The 20,714-nt window shown below is 38.8% G+C and overlaps 1 protein-coding gene across 12 annotated transcripts in view; it reads right to left on the bottom strand.

The window, feature by feature from the left end:
- Nucleotides 1-20,714, bottom strand: part of LOC103155452 (pleckstrin homology domain-containing family A member 5) — a 145,962-nt gene that overhangs the window by 56,901 nt on the left and 68,347 nt on the right. For 11 of the 12 annotated variants that reach the window (XM_016663564.1, XM_007577138.2, XM_016663568.1 and 8 more), the window contains 6 exons: nucleotides 12,499-12,667; nucleotides 11,336-11,440; nucleotides 10,556-10,628; nucleotides 3,981-4,081; nucleotides 2,950-3,065; nucleotides 282-1,364 (listed from right to left, as the gene is read on the bottom strand). In XM_016663564.1, the coding sequence (XP_016519050.1) occupies nucleotides 282-1,364; nucleotides 2,950-3,065; nucleotides 3,981-4,081; nucleotides 10,556-10,628; nucleotides 11,336-11,440; nucleotides 12,499-12,667 (1,647 nt within the window). Of the gene's footprint in view, nucleotides 1-281; nucleotides 1,365-2,949; nucleotides 3,066-3,980; nucleotides 4,082-10,555; nucleotides 10,629-11,335; nucleotides 11,441-12,498; nucleotides 12,668-14,630; nucleotides 14,698-20,714 lie in introns of those variants that run through there. The other variant, XM_016663571.1, reaches the window with a different exon arrangement.

Raw genomic sequence — 20,714 nt, forward strand, 5'->3', positions numbered from 1 at the left:
TTTTATTTTTAATTGTATCAGCTTTGATCCTAAATATACACCCTCATTTTCAAATAAAATAAAAAATAGATTTGATTTATAGAAAATGTATTCAATTACTTGCAAAAATACCCAACTATTAGCTGTTTCTGTAGTAGTGCAAGAAAAGTATTTATTTTTCATCTTTAGCACAAGCTTTCAGTCGATGTCATTTTATGCTACAATTTGCTTAAGACAAACAGTTCAAATCTTTAGTTTCAATTAAATGCATAATGTATAAAGACGCCATTTAAAAGCCTTACCTTCGCGTGTCATCATCCAGTTCTCTTGTTCGGTGAACTCGAACCCTCGGCTCCAGGTGTTGCATGGAATTGGCGCTGGGTATGCCAAAGTCTGGCTCATGAACTGGACCTGGGGACTGCAGAGGAATCCTGGCCACAGTGTTCTCTGCTGTTATCTGACCGCAGTCCCCAGGCTGTTCTCCAGGTCTGTTCATTTGCAGAGGTTTTTGGACGTTGACATTTGCCTGGTTCTGGCGCGATGCTGTCACTGCTGCTGCAATGGCAGCTGCCTGAGCAGGCTGGAGCTTAATGCTGTTGATATTATTTGAAGGCCTTTCTGAACTTGGATCTCTCTGGAAGAAGTACTTTTCCCCAGCCCGAATTGTAGCATACTTCTCTGGGTTTGGAACACTAGCATATTTATTCCCCTCTCGTAGTGTGCTGTACTTCCTTACTTCCTTTAGATTGCCGTATTTATCCACAATTTGTATGGTACCATATTTGTTTCCCGTGTCTCTCATGGTGCTGTATCTTTCCGTTTCCTTTAATGATAACTGCCTCTTTACTTCCTTCTGAGGAACATAAATTTGCCCATCTTTCTGGAGCATGTGTCTATCTCCAACTTTTTGCAGAGCATACTTTTCTCCATCTTTTGTAAGTAGAAACTTTTCACCATCTTTGGAAGGAGCATATTTATCCTCTGTTGGTGTCACTGTATACTTATTATTCACTTTTTGAACAGCATAATTCTCCACATCTTTTTGCAGTGTGTATTTCTCCCCATCCTTTCGCAGCAGGTATCGCTCCCCGTCTTTGTGAAGGAGGTATCTATCTCCGTCCTTCTGAAGCATGTAGCTAACTCCATCTTTCTTTAATGAGTACTTTTCTCCGTCTCTCTGTAGGGTGTAATACTCTCTCTCCTTCTGGCTATTCTGTTTTTCAATGTCTTTCAAGCGTTTTTCATCGGCCCGTGAAAGTGAATGTTGTCTTACAGGTTCTCTGTTCCGTTCATTGTTCTGGATCTCAGGCTGCGTAAGGGCAGTGTGGTTCAACAAGTTGTTCCATTGCTGAGGTGTCTGCTGCTCCATGTTCAGCTTGTCTAGCCTGTGTTCAAAAGGCAGAGTTAGTTTCCAATATAAGGAAAGAAAAACTGAGGCAAAATAAAAAGAGAAGATTTATAACAGATCCCTGTCTTGATTTATTTGTAATGCTATGTTGGGTAACACTTTATTTGACGGAGTGTGAATAAGACTGGCATGTCACTGTCATAAACGTGACGACACCTGTGATGAACATGAAGGAGTCTTCATGAATATTTATGACTGTTGTCATAAAGCGTCATTCGGTAAATTATGACACTTTTAATACAAAGTTGACATTTTTCAAAATGTCTTTGTTATGACAACTTGACATTAACCAAGAAATCGTGATCTGTCATAAATTTGTTATAAAAATATTCCCGATTAAACTTTAAAAATGATGTAGGTAAGAGATAATATTAATGACAATGTAATAAGACTTAATGACATCGTCATAACTGGTGTTACTTGTTTCACTTGATGTAAGAGGAATTTGTAATGACTGTTTTTAAAGCTTAATGAAATCTTTATTGTTGGTCCTAGTTGTTCCGCTTTATTTCAGGTAGGGAGAAATAATTACTGTTTTGTTAATGATTTTGACAGTCTAATAACACTTAATGACATTATTATGACTACTATTATGACATATTATGTCATGTTTATAACATAACACCTTAATGTCAGTCTTATTCATACCCCGTCAAATAAAGATAACTTGGGTAGACAGTCAGGTTAAGGAGATGATATTATGAAACAATTTGGGTTTTAAAAAATAGCATAGCAGAAAAATCTAAGATTTTTGAGGTGACAAGAAAAGGTAAATTGTTGTGAGGGATCTATTATGCAATTGGTCAACTTCATCAATTTAAAAATACTTGCATAATCCCAAAGGCCATTTAATGTTGTGGTAACTCATTATCTAAGGTTCTTCAAAGATTTATTGTAGATGCTGGTGGCTGTGGGCAGCAAGGACCTCCTGAGGAGATCTGCATTACAGTCTGTATTACTACAGTTCTGAAGAATCCTCTGAATGAAGACACTGTTGTTGTATGACAGCCTCACGAGGAAGATTCATGAAGAGCATGGTTGGGGTTACCCGTGAATTTCTTGATTTTATGAGACTTTTTATGTCCCTGGTTCTGATGCTGCTGCCCCAACAGATGACAGCAGAAGAGATGACACTCAACAACAGACTGATAGAAGATACACAGCATCTTATAATTATTTCTATTTTACTTGGTTTTATAAAATTGATTGCAGTTGGAGTTTTGATTAACAGTAAAAACTATTACATTTTTCTGTGAGTTTTAGATCAAATAATCAATCTAAACTGTCTAACACTTGCTTTAAACACTGAAAGATGTTCGATTCATTAAGAAGTCCAGTCTGCTCTGTCCCTTTTTGTCGAAGCTTCACTGTTGCGTCTCCAGTCTGTTGTCCATGTGAACATTAAGGTATTTATATTTCTGTACTTCCTCTCCTGTGATGGAAATACACCTTGGCATAAAGAAGTTATGGTCTAGACAGGAAAAAACTTTGAATAGAAACTTGCTGAGAATGGATCAAAGCTCCTCCAAGCATAATGCATGTAAAGTGTGCTTGATACTGACCTTTTGACCGGCTCAGTGTGGACGAGTGCAGCGTCTGTCATGACTTTCATCCAAGACTCCATCTCCTTTGAGGTGTCTGTGCAGAAGTAATATGTCCGCATGTTGGGGTGAGTGGCCTGACAGTGGTGGAAAGAGCAAAGAGTAGATGGTTATAAGCAGACTCTGAGGCAATATTGACTGAAAAGAGTTCATGTGCATTCTTCTGTTCTTCACATGGGAAATAGAATAGAATAGACAAGCAAAATCAACTGGACTTGATTTTGCTTATCAGTACTAGATTTGTAAATGTAGCCAGAGCATTTACACTGACATGGTCATTTAATCAATAATATCACTTTTCATCTGCATGCTGATGTCAGACATATTGGAAACTGTTTGGAAAAAAGTAGCAATTAACATTTTACTGTTAATTAACATACGAAGTATCCCACATCAGTTCATCTGTTGCTCTGTCGGTCGTGGCAGATGGCCCCTTCCACTCAGTTAGGTTTTAGTTCTGCTGGAGGTTTCTTCCTGTTAAACGGGAGTTTTTCCTCTCCACTGTCGCTACGTTCATGTTTGGTATGAGGGATTGATGCAAAGTCAAAAACACAATGCATGCAATTGTTGCTATCAATGACTTGATGCATAGACTTACAAGAGTTTCCTTGCAAGCAAATCCATCAACACTCTTGATGGGTTTGCTTTGACAGAAAACTTTTTGAACCAATGCAAATAATGAGCTTGCTTACTGTTTAATAATTAGAAATAACTGGAATGCATGTGTGTTTGAATTGGAATTACTTATCTGTAAAGTCCCTCCAGATAACATTTGTTGTGAAATGTTTCACTTTAAACAGATGTTATTGAAAAAGTGAATTGAAATGTTTGTTTTTCAATTAGTTGCATAAAATGTCTGCAAAATAATAGTTGGCCAATAGATATTCTTAGATATTTTCCTAAAAAAGCTAAGACCTCACTTTTACTTTCTTAGACATTCAGGTTTGAGGTTGATTAACATTTTGGATCAAACAACATTTAGAAGAGTTTACCTTGAAGGCATATTTCTTACTGATGTGATCATCCACAGACAGCATGGAAATGTGAAAACTGGGCAGCAGGATACTTCCCAGAATGCTGTCCTCCTTTTCATCTGCAGAAATGACAAAGGAAAGTTTGACATAATTCAGCAAGACATTTAAACATGAAGTGACTGTCTAAACCTGAACCTCTCTGAAGTGGTTTGTCTATCAAACATGAAGGTTGAGGTGTATAAACGTTGCCTTTAGATGTCAGTGATTAATGATTTCCTCTTTTTTGGTTGTCTAACATTTGCATATTTAAACATGTCTGTTTTTGACCTGAGTCTTGCTGGTCAAAAACAACATGCTTAGTGAAATGCAACAATTTGAACCCTAAACATTCAAATTGTTTCAAAAGTATTCATAAAAACAGTATGCCCATGCTTTATTGGGTTCAGCACACCAACGACTCCCTGCCTGTCCGCCTGCTTCAGAACATGATATGTCACCCAGGTCAACATTCACTGTGGATACCCCCTAATGGCCATTACTGGAATTTTCTCAACAGATGGAAATCTTATCAAGGATGGAATAAAGAGAGCAGCCCCTTTAATATCTTCTTTCTTCCTCACTCCTTTCCTCAAACGACCAGACTCATCAATGCAACAATTGAAAAAATGTCCTGAAACCTGGTGCTTTAAAGAAAACAATGCAGCAGTATAACCAGATGCAGATCCTCCCAGCTTCTACTTTATGGTTGTAAAATAACCAGCAAGGTGGTGGACTTACTGCCTGATGTTTGGAAGAAATACAGAGCAGCAAATAAAGAAAACTTTTGTGAAATTGTTTTTCTTTTAGAACAAACTTAACAACCTGATAAAAAAAAGTCTGGTTTGGTTCTGGTTCTGGTTCTGGGGGAGACTGTGGAACTGTGATTTTCATAAAATCAAGAAAATGATGGGCAACTCTGACCATCCTCTTCATCAGACTGTCATACAACAGCAGAGTATCTTCAGTCAGAAGCCTTTTAATACAGACTGCTTTAGGATATGCATCATGTTCACAGCCATAAGTCTCTACAGCAATGCATTAAAGAACCTTGAATAATACGACATACAACATTTAATTTTGGGATCAAAAGGAATGATCTGAATTGAAATGAATGTTACGGTCTGGTCCATGTTCTTTAAATCAGGCCTCAGGGTTTGCTGCTTTGATTTGAACTCATTACAGTGGAGGATTTAAAGACTTTAAACTATAATTTTCAAGAATAAACAGTCCGTAAAAAATACAAAGGCAGAACTCCATGTTTAGACTTAATGCACTGACTGCAGTAAACAATCCATTTATTCTCAATATGAGAATAAATGGATTGTTTATTGTTTAGATGGTTTCATTATATGATCCAAGCTGTGATGGAAGTGGAGCTGTTTCATTGTTATGATGGGCAGGAGACAGAGATAAACTCTGAGCCCTGAGCTCAGCTACAGAACCTGCTTTCTGACACAGACCCCCACTCTAACCAAATACTAAGTCTTTTCAAGGTTCAAGTTCTTCTTCCACAGCTTCATGCCTGTGCTGTCCTAACGGAGTCAAAGGTTGCACAAGGTCAGACAGTTAAACGTTTAGAAATTACTCCAACACCCACAAAGGTTCAAGGTTCAAGTTCAAGTCCCAAGTGTGAAAGTCCAAGTCAAGTCAAAATTCTCTGAAAATGTGTTCAAGTCAAGTCTAAAGTCATAATATCAGTGACTCATGTCTGACTTGAGTCCAAGTCCCAAGTTCCCACCTCTGTGACATACTATATACTGTTTTAAATCTGACTTAGTGTACCTATTGAGGTAATCAGACAGTGACAGTCTGCTCTGGAAGGAATGGAAAGAATGACCTTTCTAAAAACTGAAGCTAAATGTGGAACCTGCTAGAATGTGTGTATGGAGCTTCAGCAGCATGCATGCTTAGAACTTTGATAAATGGCTTTAGTTGTTCAAATGCCAGCTTTGATCATCAGTGCATCATCTCACTTTGCTACAGTGCATGTAAATCTAGTTGTTGATTTTAACAAGATGAGATTTACTGTGGCAGGGACACTCATCGTCTTTCCCCCCAGGGGAGGAATAAATGCTGAGGCTCCAAATTCTGCTGGCATCTCTTAGAATCAAGTGATCCAACAAGTAGGAGAAAAATGAAAATAAGAGGTGGTTCATTGTTAGGTAGACAAGGGTGCTGTCCTTCTTGAGGTTGTCTCACCTCTCGCTTCTGTAGCTTTCAAAAACAATAAACATCCAATCCGTCCTTGTGTTTGTCATCAAAATGGCAGCTGATTGCATTTTGGGAGCAACTAATTTGTCACTGTAGAAAGATGGAAAATCTCCTTTTAAGTGTTTAGTAGAAATGAAGGATGGACAGATAGACTTTGTGAAGAGAAGGTTCTTCAATTAATGTGGCCCTGCATCATGGGAACGATTCCTTAAACTGTAATAGTCCTTGTTAGAATGACCTTAGTTTAGTAATAAAAACTATTTTTATTCTAATGATAAAATATCCCATTTTGTTATCATCTNTAATACAGACTGCTTTAGGATATGCATCATGTTCACAGCCATAAGTCTCTACAGCAATGCATTAAAGAACCTTGAATAATACGACATACAACATTTAATTTTGGGATCAAAAGGAATGATCTGAATTGAAATGAATGTTACGGTCTGGTCCATGTTCTTTAAATCAGGCCTCAGGGTTTGCTGCTTTGATTTGAACTCATTACAGTGGAGGATTTAAAGACTTTAAACTATAATTTTCAAGAATAAACAGTCCGTAAAAAATACAAAGGCAGAACTCCATGTTTAGACTTAATGCACTGACTGCAGTAAACAATCCATTTATTCTCAATATGAGAATAAATGGATTGTTTATTGTTTAGATGGTTTCATTATATGATCCAAGCTGTGATGGAACTGGAGCTGTTTCATTGTTATGATGGGCAGGAGACAGAGATAAACTCTGAGCCCTGAGCTCAGCTACAGAACCTGCTTTCTGACACAGACCCCCACTCTAACCAAATACTAAGTCTTTTCAAGGTTCAAGTTCTTCTTCCACAGCTTCATGCCTGTGCTGTCCTAAAGGAGTCAAAGGTTGCACAAGGTCAGACAGTTAAAAGTTTAGAAATTACTCCAACACCCACAAAGGTTCAAGGTTCAAGTTCAAGTTCCAAGCCATTTGTGTAAAAGTCCAAGTCAAGTCAAAATTCTCTGAAAATGTGTTCAAGTCAAGTCTAAAGTCATAATATCAGTGACTCATGTCTGACTTGAGTCCAAGTCCCAAGTTCCCACCTCTGTGACATACTATATACTGTTTTAAATCTGACTTAGTGTACCTATTGAGGTAATCAGACAGTGACAGTCTGCTCTGGAAGGAATGGAAAGAATGACCTTTCTAAAAACTGAAGCTAAATGTGGAACCTGCTAGAATGTGTGTATGGAGCTTCAGCAGCATGCATGCTTAGAACTTTGATAAATGGCTTTAGTTGTTCAAATGCCAGCTTTGATCATCAGTGCATCATCTCACTTTGCTACAGTGCATGTAAATCTAGTTGTTGATTTTAACAAGATGAGATTTACTGTGGCAGGGACACTCATCGTCTTTCCCCCCAGGGGAGGAATAAATGCTGAGGCTCCAAATTCTGCTGGCATCTCTTAGAATCAAGTGATCCAACAAGTAGGAGAAAAATGAAAATAAGAGGTGGTTCATTGTTAGGTAGACAAGGGTGCTGTCCTTCTTGAGGTTGTCTCACCTCTCGCTTCTCTAGCTTTCAAAACCAATAAACATCCAATCCGTCCTTGTGTTTGTCATCAAAATGGCAGCTGATTGCATTTTGGGAGCAACTAATTTGTCACTTTAGAAAGATGGAAAATCTCCTTTTAAGTGTTTAGTAGAAATGAAGGATGGACAGATAGACTTTGTGAAGAGAAGGTTCTTCAATTAATGTGGCCCTGCATCATGGGAACGATTCCTTAAACTGTAATAGTCCTTGTTAGAATGACCTTAGTTTAGTAATAAAAACTATTTTTATTCTAATGATAAAATATCCCATTTTGTTATCATCTTGTTACATTGTGGTATTAAATCCAACCATTGGACTGCAGCTGGGGCAAAGCTTAGAATTTGTTAAAAATCATTAACATGTTTTGCATCTTAGTATTTGTATGCGCCAGCAGAAAGTAGTGCAGGAAGAAGTAAGCAGGATGGAAAATAACATGATTTTCAGCACTTCTTCGCAAATAATTTGCAAGGTATGGTGTGTATTTCTATGCTTCTGCTACCACCATATGAAGGGTTTCCCCCAGAAAACTTGCTAAGCCCAGTGGTCGGGGCATCGAGGCGCATCGAGGCGGCCCACCGTGTTTTTGTATTAAAAGATGTTAAGTTGACAGGAAATGTAAAAGTATTACTGTGTAATTTTATGTTATGGGAAAAGATCTCCAGTGAGATGCTATTTAAACCCACAACTAGTCTAAAAACAACAAATTTGCACTTCTGTTTAATTCAAATTAAGTCAGCGGCTCCATCAGGCCCCCAAGGGCTTCAGGGGCCCCATAAACGCTAATATATTAAAACAGACCACAGATACATAAATATAACACTTGTTTATTGAGATTATCAATGCTGTTAAATTTGATTCAATTGTTTAGGCATAGATAAATTAAATGATTTTAAATTGTTTAACATTTAAATACAAGATTTTAAGGAGCTGGCAAGTTTACTTTGTAAAACCTCAAAGAACAATATTCATAGTTAGATTGTTTTGTTACCATAGCAACAATCTGATGCTGTGAGTTTAATCTTTGAATTTACAAATACAAATTAGTAAACTGCAATTGTAACTTATTGCTTTTTAGGCTGGCCAATTAAACTACTCCCTTCTCCAATATTTCACTAAATCTAACACAGAAACTGTTAGAGGTGCTGATATTTTTAGCAACAAAAGGGGCCCCTAAGTCAAATTCTGCTCAAGGCCTCATACAGCCTTGGACCGGCCCGCATGATGAGGTAATCTGCTGCACTACGCAAAGATACGCAACAAACAGGAGATTTAATTCAATGCTGCTAATGTGGCTTTAGTAGCTCTTTCATTTCGTGTCTGTTGAGTTTTTAATCATCACAGAAAGTATTCTGGTTGGTCGAGTTTATGGGAGAGTTTCTCAGATCTCTGTGCGGCCGCGCGCATTACATTAACTCTAAGTAGACGACGCATTTGATATGGTTTAATGCATCGTGTAACTGGAAAAATAATACTAAAAATAATAATAAAATAATGTAAAATCAGCGTTATGCGTGACTCCGAGGAGAGCGTTAAAGCTCCTCACCTGGCTGAACCTGCATGATGAGGTTAGCGCTGCTCGTTATCCACAAACGCTCCGGCCAACCGGGACCACAGACATAAACTCTACAGGGAAGACAGACACAGAGCCACACGCTGGGCAGCGTGTTGAGATGGAAACGCCGCATATAGTTGTTCGTTCACAAAGATTAATCATTCTCACCGCTCCACAACGCGCCTCTGAATTCGCTACAAGTTATTCCTGCGGTTCACATTGAGCTGCGCAACCAGAGCTAAAGCGGCAAGTTTTAAACTCTTACCTAGAGTTCTCCAGAGGATCATAATTCCTCACAGTAAGTTGATGTAAATATCCATACAGGTCAGCCTGTGTCCAGTTTGAGTGAAAGGAGGCGCGCGCGATCCTGTTGAGGTAAAGCAGCGGCAGCGCGCGAGGCAAAGGGCAGAGGTGTGATTGGTCCGTGCTGTCGGCTTTAAATGCATAAACTATAAACCTATCTATTATAAACCTATCCTTTAGGAATAAATCTGCTCTGCTAGTGAAATGCTAAGAGCAAAAGAGACGCTCGCAGCCCGGCTTTAAAAAAAAAAACCAAACGATTTTTTTATTTATTTACTTTTTTATTTTCCTAGAAACATAAACAATTAACGCTTAGCCTGGCGGTGGGGCTAGTAAAGCATGGCGGCCGCCAGGCTTATAATACACTGGGGGAAACCCTGATATATCACTACTGGAGATCTTCTCCATGACACAGAGTCTTAGTGAAGAACATAACATAGAACATAACCCTGCTTTAAACTTTTCCACAACGTCTGCTGGGTCCCTTGGTCTCTAATGTTCTCCAACAAACCTCTGAGACCAGAACCAGAACAGCTGAATTTAGAACCAGATGGTATTATACAGCTGGACTCTGTGTAAAAACCATTAAAACACAGTGTGTGGTTGTAACATGACAAAATGTGAACACACTTAAGGTGTCTCTGCATGACACAGTAGCCTCTTCCAGCATGCTCTGTGTGTGTGTGTGTGTGTGTGTGTGTCTGTGTCTGTGTGTGACCTTGTATTTGACAAAGTATAAGGCCTATTTGTCCAACAATGTTGTGAGGACTGACTGCTTTTTAAGGCCCCATAGAGGAAGTGCTATTTAATCAATTAAGGTTAAGCTACAGAAATGAAGGGAAATCAATCCCAAGCTGTGAAGACAGAAAAACATACTGTGTGTGCATTCGTGCGCGCGTGTGTGTGTGTGTGTGTGTTTGTTCTCACCACGGTAGTAGAAGAGGCACATGTCAGACAGCACAAACCACCTCTTCTTCCACAGCTTCATGCCTGTGCTGTCCTAAAGGAGTCAAAGGTTGTACAAGATCAGACAGTTAAAGATTAGAAATTACTCCAACACCCACAAACACACACCATTTTCTCTCTTCACTCTGTGTCCATTCTGATGGGTTTAACTTAGCAATTTCCCTCTTATCCTCCTTTATTTTGTTTGCATGGAGCTGAGGACCAGATCCTCTGCTCTGTGCTACACCTGTCACCACTACAGCAACAGGTATTTACCAAGAGTCACACTCAACCATTCATGTTGAGGATATGGCCTCTGGGTAAATCCTCCTGACATTTCAATATGGAGTTTTACCTGTTGGTGGAGGGAGGTTGGGGATGCTTTGAAGTGAATTGAGTGCCATCTCAGAGGAAAAATAGGGACAGTTTTGAAAGCCCTGAAGCAGAGGCAGAGCTAATGACTGCACATATAGTTGGAGCAAGTTGAATTGTGTTCTGCAAGGCTGTCCTTAAGGGAGTAAGTTGCTGAAACAGTGAGCTTGAAATATCTTACTGTGACAGGGTGGAAAGGTAGCAAGACAATGAACCAATGCACAGGCTAGTTTAACAACAGAACTCAGGATTCAGTACGTTCAGAATGGACTCTTTATATACAGAACTGAACCAAACTTTCCTCATTCTTTCTTTGCAACTAATGTGAAATGCACTACATGTTTATGTTGTATGTTACGTTTTACACTGTTTATGTTGAAAAACCAGTACCTGTTTATAAAGCCAGTTTCTCTTGACCACTGGGGCATTAAGGTTCCTCTTGATGGAGTTGGATCTCTTGCCAAAATTGTGGACTTTTTTGGATGACCTAGAAGGCTTCGAAAGCACAAAAATGAAAGTGAATAATTAATACATACATGTTCTTACAGACTAAAGGCCAAAATTTACTGAAATTGAGATTAATATTTCTGTAGTTGATGGTGCTCACAAATAGGGTCAGGCTTGAGTGCAAACTCCTTAAGATCTTTAATAGTATGTCAGACTTAGACTCTCCCAGAAGAAGTCACATCATAATAGAAAGTGGACACAATGAGAAAGATTTCACTTCCTTTTTAAGTTAAAAATCTCATAATTCCCTGCAGCTTGAAAAATCTCTACTTCTATAAATTCATATTCATATTATACTTTTAAAAAAAGAACATGTTTTCACTATTAAGACAGAGGAAGGTGAGGGAAGGTTCTCTACCACCTTTGCTTCCTCATTTCATGCCATCATTAAGTGCCCATAAGAAGCAGAATATATGAACCTTTTTTAATCGGTGAACTTACATCAATCAAATTAAAGTTACAATGATTTTAATGTGACATAATGTTGCTCTTATGAATGAAATATATTGAGCTGTAACACCAGCAAATCCATAAAGTGTTTGAAGTAAAGTCACAACCCAAAGTAGCTTTCATAGCTGATAAAAAGCACCAACAGAGACAGATAAATGTGTCACTTCAAAGGAAAGATATTCTACATCTTTCCTGTATGTCAGCTTAGTAATGCAGGTGACAGGAGCAGATGTGCTTTGACTAAACTTAGATGAAAGGAAATTGTGAATCCCGTTTTATTTAACACATCACCATGTACTGAGGATCTGTTGTACTGTTCAGTTTTGATTCTATTGTTTTAGTCTTAACAGTAACTAACTCTTAGCAACAGATAAAAGAAAAACTCAGAGACAACCCAGTTACTCCCTCTCTTCTATTGACATGAACAATTCAGTATTGTTCATGTCGAATATTACAGAAATTGATGACATTGACATTTGAAGAAAATCCAAGGACTATATCAGTTTATTTAAAACAAGATTAGGTTAGAAATGCACAATTAACTTCTTCTAAGTGCTGCAAATACTGCAGAGTAAATATTGTGTGAAAGGCAATACCCTCGTAGATGAGGTGGTGGTGACAGTAGTGACAGTGGTAGCTGGGCTGCCAGGGAAGGTGCTGTAATCTGAGCCGCCAGTATAGTTAGAGGCCTCACTCATGATGCTCATGGGACGCTCGTTCTTGTCAGTGCTGCTTTCCTGCTCTGCTGAAGCCTTTGGAGCTGGTCTGAAAAGAGGCACAAGACAGAAAGTGCATTTGAACATGTTCTGAAAAAATGTTTAAAATATATCCTACACACTGACAACTATTGTGGTTGATAAAGTTATCATTTGTAGAATGTTATGTGAGGAGAGCAAGCATAGAAAAAAAAATAATTATTATAGTTGCTTCAGATCAGTTATCCTTGAGTTCAAGGCAAGCTTAAAAATATGAAATGCCATGTCTTTTTTTATAAAGAACGTTGTTCGCCAAGATTCGGATTGAGTTTACAAATCTAAACATGCTTTTTTTTTATTTGCTGTTTTATAAAACAGGGATTAATCTCGGATCTTTGGAACCGTGTGAGATTGAATGTACCCAAAGTTGGGCTCAAATTGTGAAAATAAACTCAGATGCTCTAAGGACAAGTTCTGTTTTCTGTTGTGTTCCAACATGTCCATATATCGCCTAATTTTATTATTAAAACAGATAAGACTAAAGACTGGGATAAAGCCAGATGGTAGTCCTGCCAGCAATTGAGCATCTCTAGCCTTTGATGCAAAATTATTATTATTAATAATAATAATAATAATAATAAAAATACTTTATTGAACTAGCACGCAACAAAAAAAGGGGGGAGAGGGTTCAGTGTTGGGCATTGATGAGTATTGTGGACACTCGGCCACATACACAACAACCCAAAGCAGACTGTTACTGAAACATTTCTATCACAACATGAATCATCTTTTTTTATTTTTATATTTTTTAGAAGTTCTAACTACACTGATTCTTTACTGGGACTGGACAACATGAACCAGTCTTCCCACATTAGATTCTTGGGTAAGATGTGGTTGGCCAGGACTCTGTCATTCATTTTCTGATTTCCCATTCTTTAACCATTTGGTGCAACTTCTTACTGATAAAGATCTAAATACTTTTGTTTGTTTGTTGCTTTTTTGCTTCCCACCCTTTAGCAACATAGACATGTTGCTAAAGGGTGCTACTTAATATAACCTGGTTACCATCAGGTGACACAGAAACAAATTAATCAAGATAAAGCTTTATGATCTTTGAGAGCTCATAAAGCTGTGGCTGACTGGTGTTTGTGCTGTGTAGTGACTGGTCACACTACCAAGTTGACAGGATTGCTGCCAATCTTTAAGTCTTCATTTGCCTGCAAAATAACCCAGGACTGTTGTAAACCAATTACCCAGCACCTTGACCTCATCACAAAGGGCCTGCTTCGTTCTCTTAATGAAATTCTCACTGCTGGGACCATTTAAAAGTAAGCAGAGCAAAGTGAAAGACAAGGACGTCTGGCGTGAACAAACATGAACAAAGACGTATGTGTGTGCCAGAGGGATAAGCTATAAATAAAGGCAAAGAAAGCAGAAATCCAGAGTGGAGGACGGAGATGGTGCCTGAATCCAGCAATTATTCTGTGATTGATGACTTGGACATATGCTTCCATTTTTAATCAATTACTTTTCAACATGGTCTGACAAACTACAAAAAATCTATTGCTTTTTGGCCCTAACTGAGTAGAGGGACAATGTTTGAAGAAGACGATACAAGATGCCTAATGCGATTAAAACAACCAAGTGACAGCTTTGCCTACAAGTTGGAGGTCAATGGAATTTAGGCAGATTGCATCAACAATGAGAGCAAATATATATATACACACACACACACACACACACACACACACACACACACACACACACACACACTCTTCATTATTATAAAGATCAAAATAAAAACATGCTGGAACATTAATACCAAACGTTGATCTCTATGTGTGTCCCAGTAATATTTTTGCAGATGCTCCTGCTTGTCTTCTGATAGGTTAAATGTGTGAGCCAAGACCAAGGCCTTCAAATGTGCTTGGCATTAAAGATGTTGCCTGCTGCAGGTTGGAGATTAATGGTGACAGCGAGAAAGAGTTAAAGTGTCAAGGCTGCTAGAGAAGCTGGAGCTACAGCAGCACTTTCAGTTAGCTAAAGAATTACCTGATGAATCTTTCAGTGTAATGGTGAACAAACTTTCCTATATTCAGTCTGGATGTAGGGAAGGAGGGAGAGATAAACAAAAATCATATGAATCAATTGGTGACTACTGGAAACAGATACACACGTTACATGAAATATTTAAGCACAAATTGACATTCTCTTGAACAGAGGTCTGCGATGGACTGGCAACCTGTCCAAGATGACCCCGCCTCTCACCCTTTCTTTGCTGGAGATGGGCTCCAGCACACCTCCTGACCCCAGAAAATGAATGGATGAACAGAGGTGTTTTAATGTTTTCGGGGCGACTGTGGCTGTGTGAGTAGAGTAGTCGTCTTGCGATCTTCCACATGTTGATGGGCAAGGCACTTAACCCCAAATTGCCTACCGATCTGTGTATCGGTGTATAAATATGTGTGTGAAGGGCTGAATGTGACTCTAGTGTAAAGCACTTTGAGTGGTCAAAAATGATTGGAAAAGCGCTATATAAGTTCAGTCCATTTACCATTTTAACACGCACACGAGTCAGAGGGCGTAACGAAACCCCATGGTGCAACGATAGTGAGGGCCGGAGCGTGCCAGCTGAGGTGGGATCCTGGGCCCCTCCGCAGTACGGGCGCACCACCGGCCCATCTCGCCCAAACTGTCAGGGAGGCGGAGCATGAGCGTGTGTGATAGGACCCAAAAGATGGTGAACTATGCCTGGGCAGGAAACTCTGGTGGAGGCTATAAAAGTTCAGTCCATTTCCATTTACCATTTTAATGTTTTCCTGCAAATGTCCACATTATTCATTTAAAGTGATGGTAATCGTCTATTTGCAGTCCCAGACATGACCTGAACTTTCCATCAACCAGACACTCTGCAGCAGCCAATCTATTACTTTTCTGCACAATTCTCGTGAGTCTTTGTTTCCTGGCTTGTCTGTTGTACAAATGAAAGGAAGATGTGTTAATAATAGGACAAAGGCAATATAAAAGAAAGGGAAAAAACTGGTTTATGAAAGGCTCACATCTGGCCTCTAAACCTCTTTGGATTGGGTACAGAAATTACATTCACTACAAAACTGAACACAAATTTATTAATGTATATAATAAATTAGAGACAGACATAGGCTACATTAACACTGCAGCCTGAAGTGACTCAAATCCATTTCTTTGCTCTTATGTGATCAGTATCTGTATCCATCTGACCTGAACGTCATTTATCCTCAACAAACATCACTACTTTATCCTGATACGTGCAAGAAGGAAGTAAAACAACAGTCATGGTGGACCATAATGAGCATTAAGTTGTTAAAGTGCTGGTTAACTCATTTTCAGCTTCTCTTTGCTGACTCCTCCCATTTGATCCAGTCAAATTCCATTTAACCCCGTTACATCCTGTCTCTTCCCTGGTTTACCCTGCTGGCTTTTTCCATTGGATTTATGATTTTGCTCTGCTCTGGTTCCCTGCTGTTCCCTGTGATTTTTATTAGTTTTTATCATTTTCATTCAACTTTTAGCTCCATGGTTTGCTGCTGTCTCTCTGCAACTGGACCCTCTTTAAAACTACACATCATGACACCAACTTTACAGGGAAACCATTTATCTGCAGTCATCAGTGGCCATGCTTATCAGTCTGCTCATTCATGGCAGGCTCTGCTGTGGGTGAAGAGCTGTAGCGTAGCACAGAGCAACTTGGTAAACATCACAGTTATAAAGAATTTAATTCTAGTTTACTGACCTTGGTTCTATGAAGTCCCAAAGTCCTAGTTTGTAAATATTTTCAAACTGACAGATGTCTGGTGTTTTCTCATCTGCTTTTAAAGTTTTTTTTAGATTGGGGGATGATATGAGGTCTTATATCATCACTTTGGATTGTTAGGGAAAAGTTGTATTTAAGTAGTTTCTTGATACATCAGGTCTGACAGCAATATCAGGTCTGGATTTTATGAAAGTTAATCCCAATATTGGGTCAATTCAAGGGATAGGTATTTCACATAGGGGCCAGATCGACTTTGAAAAGTGCTTTTAATATTTATTCAGGCTTTCTTTTTCTGGTGGGAATTTTTTTGATGATCTGAAATATTACAGCTATTGTGTGAAGAAAATCTCATCGTATATATCTCATAGTGTATGTAGAGGACTTTGAGAAATTCCTGCTGAGACAAAATTTCTGTTTTGAAGAATAATACACACTACATGTAGTGCGTCATTTCATGCTGTTCAAAGCTACTGAGTTTTTATGTTATTTAAGTGAAGTAACAGATTGGGCTAAATCTTAAATACCTCTGGTTTTGGCCTGGGACAAAATCTCTGTAATATGTGCCCATCACTAAACAAAACATCTATGAACCCTTTTTGAGCTCCGCTGAGCAGCCACCCCTCATAAGATAGAGTCATACACATTCTGTCGTGTTTGTTTTTTTGCTACTTATGACTTATGTGTTGCAATAAACTTTTTGTCACAAAGGCCAAGGCCTGAGATCATGCAGGTTTGAAAATAAGCAATCCTGCAAATCACATGGAAAGTACACATTACAGCCCATCAGACCTTCATCTTCAAGCATGTTGTGTGGTGGAACAAGTTGAAATTCCCATTAGCAGGTGAACACCAATGAAACACTTTTCATTAATCATGACTTTTTCCACCTACATTCTGCTTAACTGGGTTAAAAATATAAATAACACAACTGATTCACATGACATCCACATCCACAGAGAGGCACAGTGGTGTTTTCAACAAGGAGAGGTAAGAGCAAAGAGATAATTGGGATGGGAGTTGAATTGGGTGTGTGCATGTGAAAAGAATGAGTGAGTCACAAATGGAGTGAGAAAATTGTTCCCACAGTGAACTTGTTAGCAGTCGAAATGAAAAGTGTTGGTAATGTTTTGGTCATGTGTGTAAGATAATCAGAGCTGCATGGCTTATAGATGAAAACATTATTTTAGAGGTGTGATGTGTAATCACAGATTTGTTCTATTTTGCTTGTTGTGTAGGATTTACTTGTATATTTCTTTTACAATATCATCTTCCTGAATTTTATTTATTTTCATTGTTTACTGGTTATCCTTGAGAGGCAGAACACACTCTATATTGTCAAAAGTATTCGCTCACCTGCCTCGACTCACATATGAGCTTAAGTAACATCCTAATCAATAATCCATAGGGTTTAATATAAAGTTGGTCCACCCTCTGTAGCTAGAACAGCTTCAGCTCTTCAGGGACGGCTGTCCACAAGCATTAGGAATGTGTTTATAGAGATTTTTGACCATTATTCCAGAAGTGCATTTGTGAGGTCTGATACTGATGTTGGACGAGAAGGCCTGGCTCTCAGTCTCAGCTCTAATTCATCGCAAAGGTGTTATATTGGGTTGAGGTCAGGACTCTGTGCAGGCCAGTCAAGTTCATTCACACCAGACTCTTCCATCCATGTCTTTATGGACCTTGCTTTGTGCTCTGGTACACACTCATACTCAGCCCAGCTCCAACTGTTCCCACAAAGTTAGAATCCTGGAATTATCCAAAATGTCTTGTTTTGCTGAAGCATTCCGAGATCCTTTCACTGAAACTAAAGGGTGAAGCCCAGCTCCTGAAAACCAACTCCTTCCACCAAACTTGCCACAATGCAGTCAGACATGTACTGTTCTCCTGGCAACCACCAAACCCAGACTCGTCCATCAGATTGCTTTATGGCTTGGATGTAGCTGGTCACCATGGAAACCCATTCCATGAAGCTGTCTGTGCACTGTTCTTGAAGGCCACATGAAGTTTGGAAGCCTGTAGTGATCGACTCTGCAGAAAGCTGGCGACCTCTTCACTATGCGCTTCAGCATCTGATGACCCCGCTCCATCGCTTACGTGGCCTACCACTTTGTGGCTGAGTTGCTGTCGTTCCCAAACACTTCCATCTTTTTATAATACAGCTGACAGTTGACTGTGGAATATTTAGGAGTGAGGAAATTTCACGACAGGTGGCATCCTGTCACAGTTCCACACTGTTATTCACTGAGCTCCTGAGAACGATCTGTTCTTTCACAAATGTTTGTAAAACAGTCTGCATGCCAAGGTGCTTAATTTTATAACCTGTGGCCATAGAAGTGACTGGAACACCTGATTCTGATCATTTGGATGGGTGAACAAATACTTTTGGCAATATAATGTAGATTTTCTTTGAAGCCGTGTGAGGAGAACTGAAAGGATACCCATTCAGCAGTGAGTCATTTTACTGATGATGAAATTAAGCATATTAAAGGTGCAGCAAACAACTTAAAAAGTTACAATCAGACAGACCAAAAGACCATCAAAATCAAAGATATTACTTAATATTTAGCTAGAGCAATAACTTGGAATTTTTTTATGCGACACAAGTAAAGTGTAAGAATTGGAGTAGCGCAGTTGAGGATTGTTTTGTAGGGGTGCACAGATTTATCAGCCTGCCGACTTAATGGTGCTGATTTCCTTAATTTTGTGAGAACAGTGATCGGCTGATACTGTCGGGAAAAGTCGAGATCATCCCACTTCCCCATGCTGGAGATTTTAGTTTAATAGTAACAATAAATAAAGTTATCTTTAAAACTAATTACACAGGTGACATCAAGACCCAACAGTAGAGTCAGACGGTAATAAAATTAATCTGGTTGTTATTGTGTCCTGCAAACTTTGCTTTAATTCTACTCTTTTCTATTTAATCATAAAAAAAGTCATGGAACAGGAAGAGCAGGTTTCCTGAGAAAAGAGGAAGGAAGTTTCCAGCCTGCATGTGAATAAAAATAGTTCAGAGTACTCATTATTTCAATGCATTAAAGGTTTAAAGAATAAAATCTAAACATTTTGAGTAATTGGATAAAACCCAGAGTAAAATACTTAAATTAATAATAATAACTTAGAATTAAACCAATAATTAATATTGGTTTAACCAATGTTTGATGTTGGTTTGATTATAAGAATATTTACACTTATTCTTAAACTTGTGGAAGTACTTACAGATGAAACAAGTAACTGTAACTTTGGTATCAAATAATTAGAATAATGGATTATTCTTGGTTTCTTTTCAGAAATGTCTGTAATAACTCACATTATGATTATAATAAGAGTAACTAATAAGTAATGGTTATTATTATATTATAAGTGAATGTTAAATCAGAGAAACTAAAAGGTTATAAATGTGATTTTGACATTGAACTTAAAATGCTGTAAAATGTGTAACTGTAACTAAAGGTCACTGAAGATGTGTTGGAGGTTGATGGTAGGTGAAAAGTCAGGGGAAAAGAGGAACTGATGGGAGAGCAGAGGTGACCAACGCCTTAGGTCATTAGAACAGACATCAGGTCATAATGTCTCCAAGACGACAGTGATGGATATGAAATTATCTGTCCGGTAGTCGGCCAGTGAGACAGGCATAGCAACAAAGCTAGCCAATGCAAACGCACCAAAAGGGTGGATAATCTCTATAAAAGGTGGGTCCAAAGAAGAACATTTGGTTGGATCCTTCAGGCAGCTTTGAGCCAAGATCGATATGGACAAAGAACTCTGCAGCTGAAGAAGAGCCGGGGCCACAGAGCCGAAGACTGTTCTGCATATGGGGACCAACCCGTTAGCCCCGCAACATGTGGCTTCAAATTGCACTTCTCTCACCAGCTGGGTTCGGAACACAAAGACAAAGACCAAGGCAAAGATGAAGATAAAGACAAAGAACAAAGGCAAAGAGGACAAACTGGTGCGTTCCTTCCATGAGATCAGCTCGTCTACATCTCAATGGACCAGAAAGATCATGAGATGAGGAGACCTGTAGGGACATCTGCCCTCATTGATCAGCGCTGTGAGCCTCCTGCTGCTTTAACACCTTCTTCATCATCAGGCCAGTTCTGGGGTTCAAGATGCCAAACTCTGTCCGTCTCTCTCAAAGTTTTCCTTTTTTAGTTCACAGTGTCAGCATTAGGGAAAGATAGGCTAGATTATTGATTTTACTTATTTGATTATTTCTGTTACTGAATTAAGCTGTACTGCCCCTTGCAAAATTGCCTTACTAATAAAATAATTAGCATTAAGAAAATCTAAAAGATGTTGTGGACATTCAGTTAATGAG

The sequence above is a fragment of the Poecilia formosa genome, unplaced genomic scaffold, assembly GCF_000485575.1.
Source record: "Poecilia formosa unplaced genomic scaffold, Poecilia_formosa-5.1.2 Scaffold429, whole genome shotgun sequence".
In the NCBI taxonomy this organism is placed as follows: Eukaryota; Metazoa; Chordata; class Actinopteri; order Cyprinodontiformes; family Poeciliidae; genus Poecilia; species Poecilia formosa.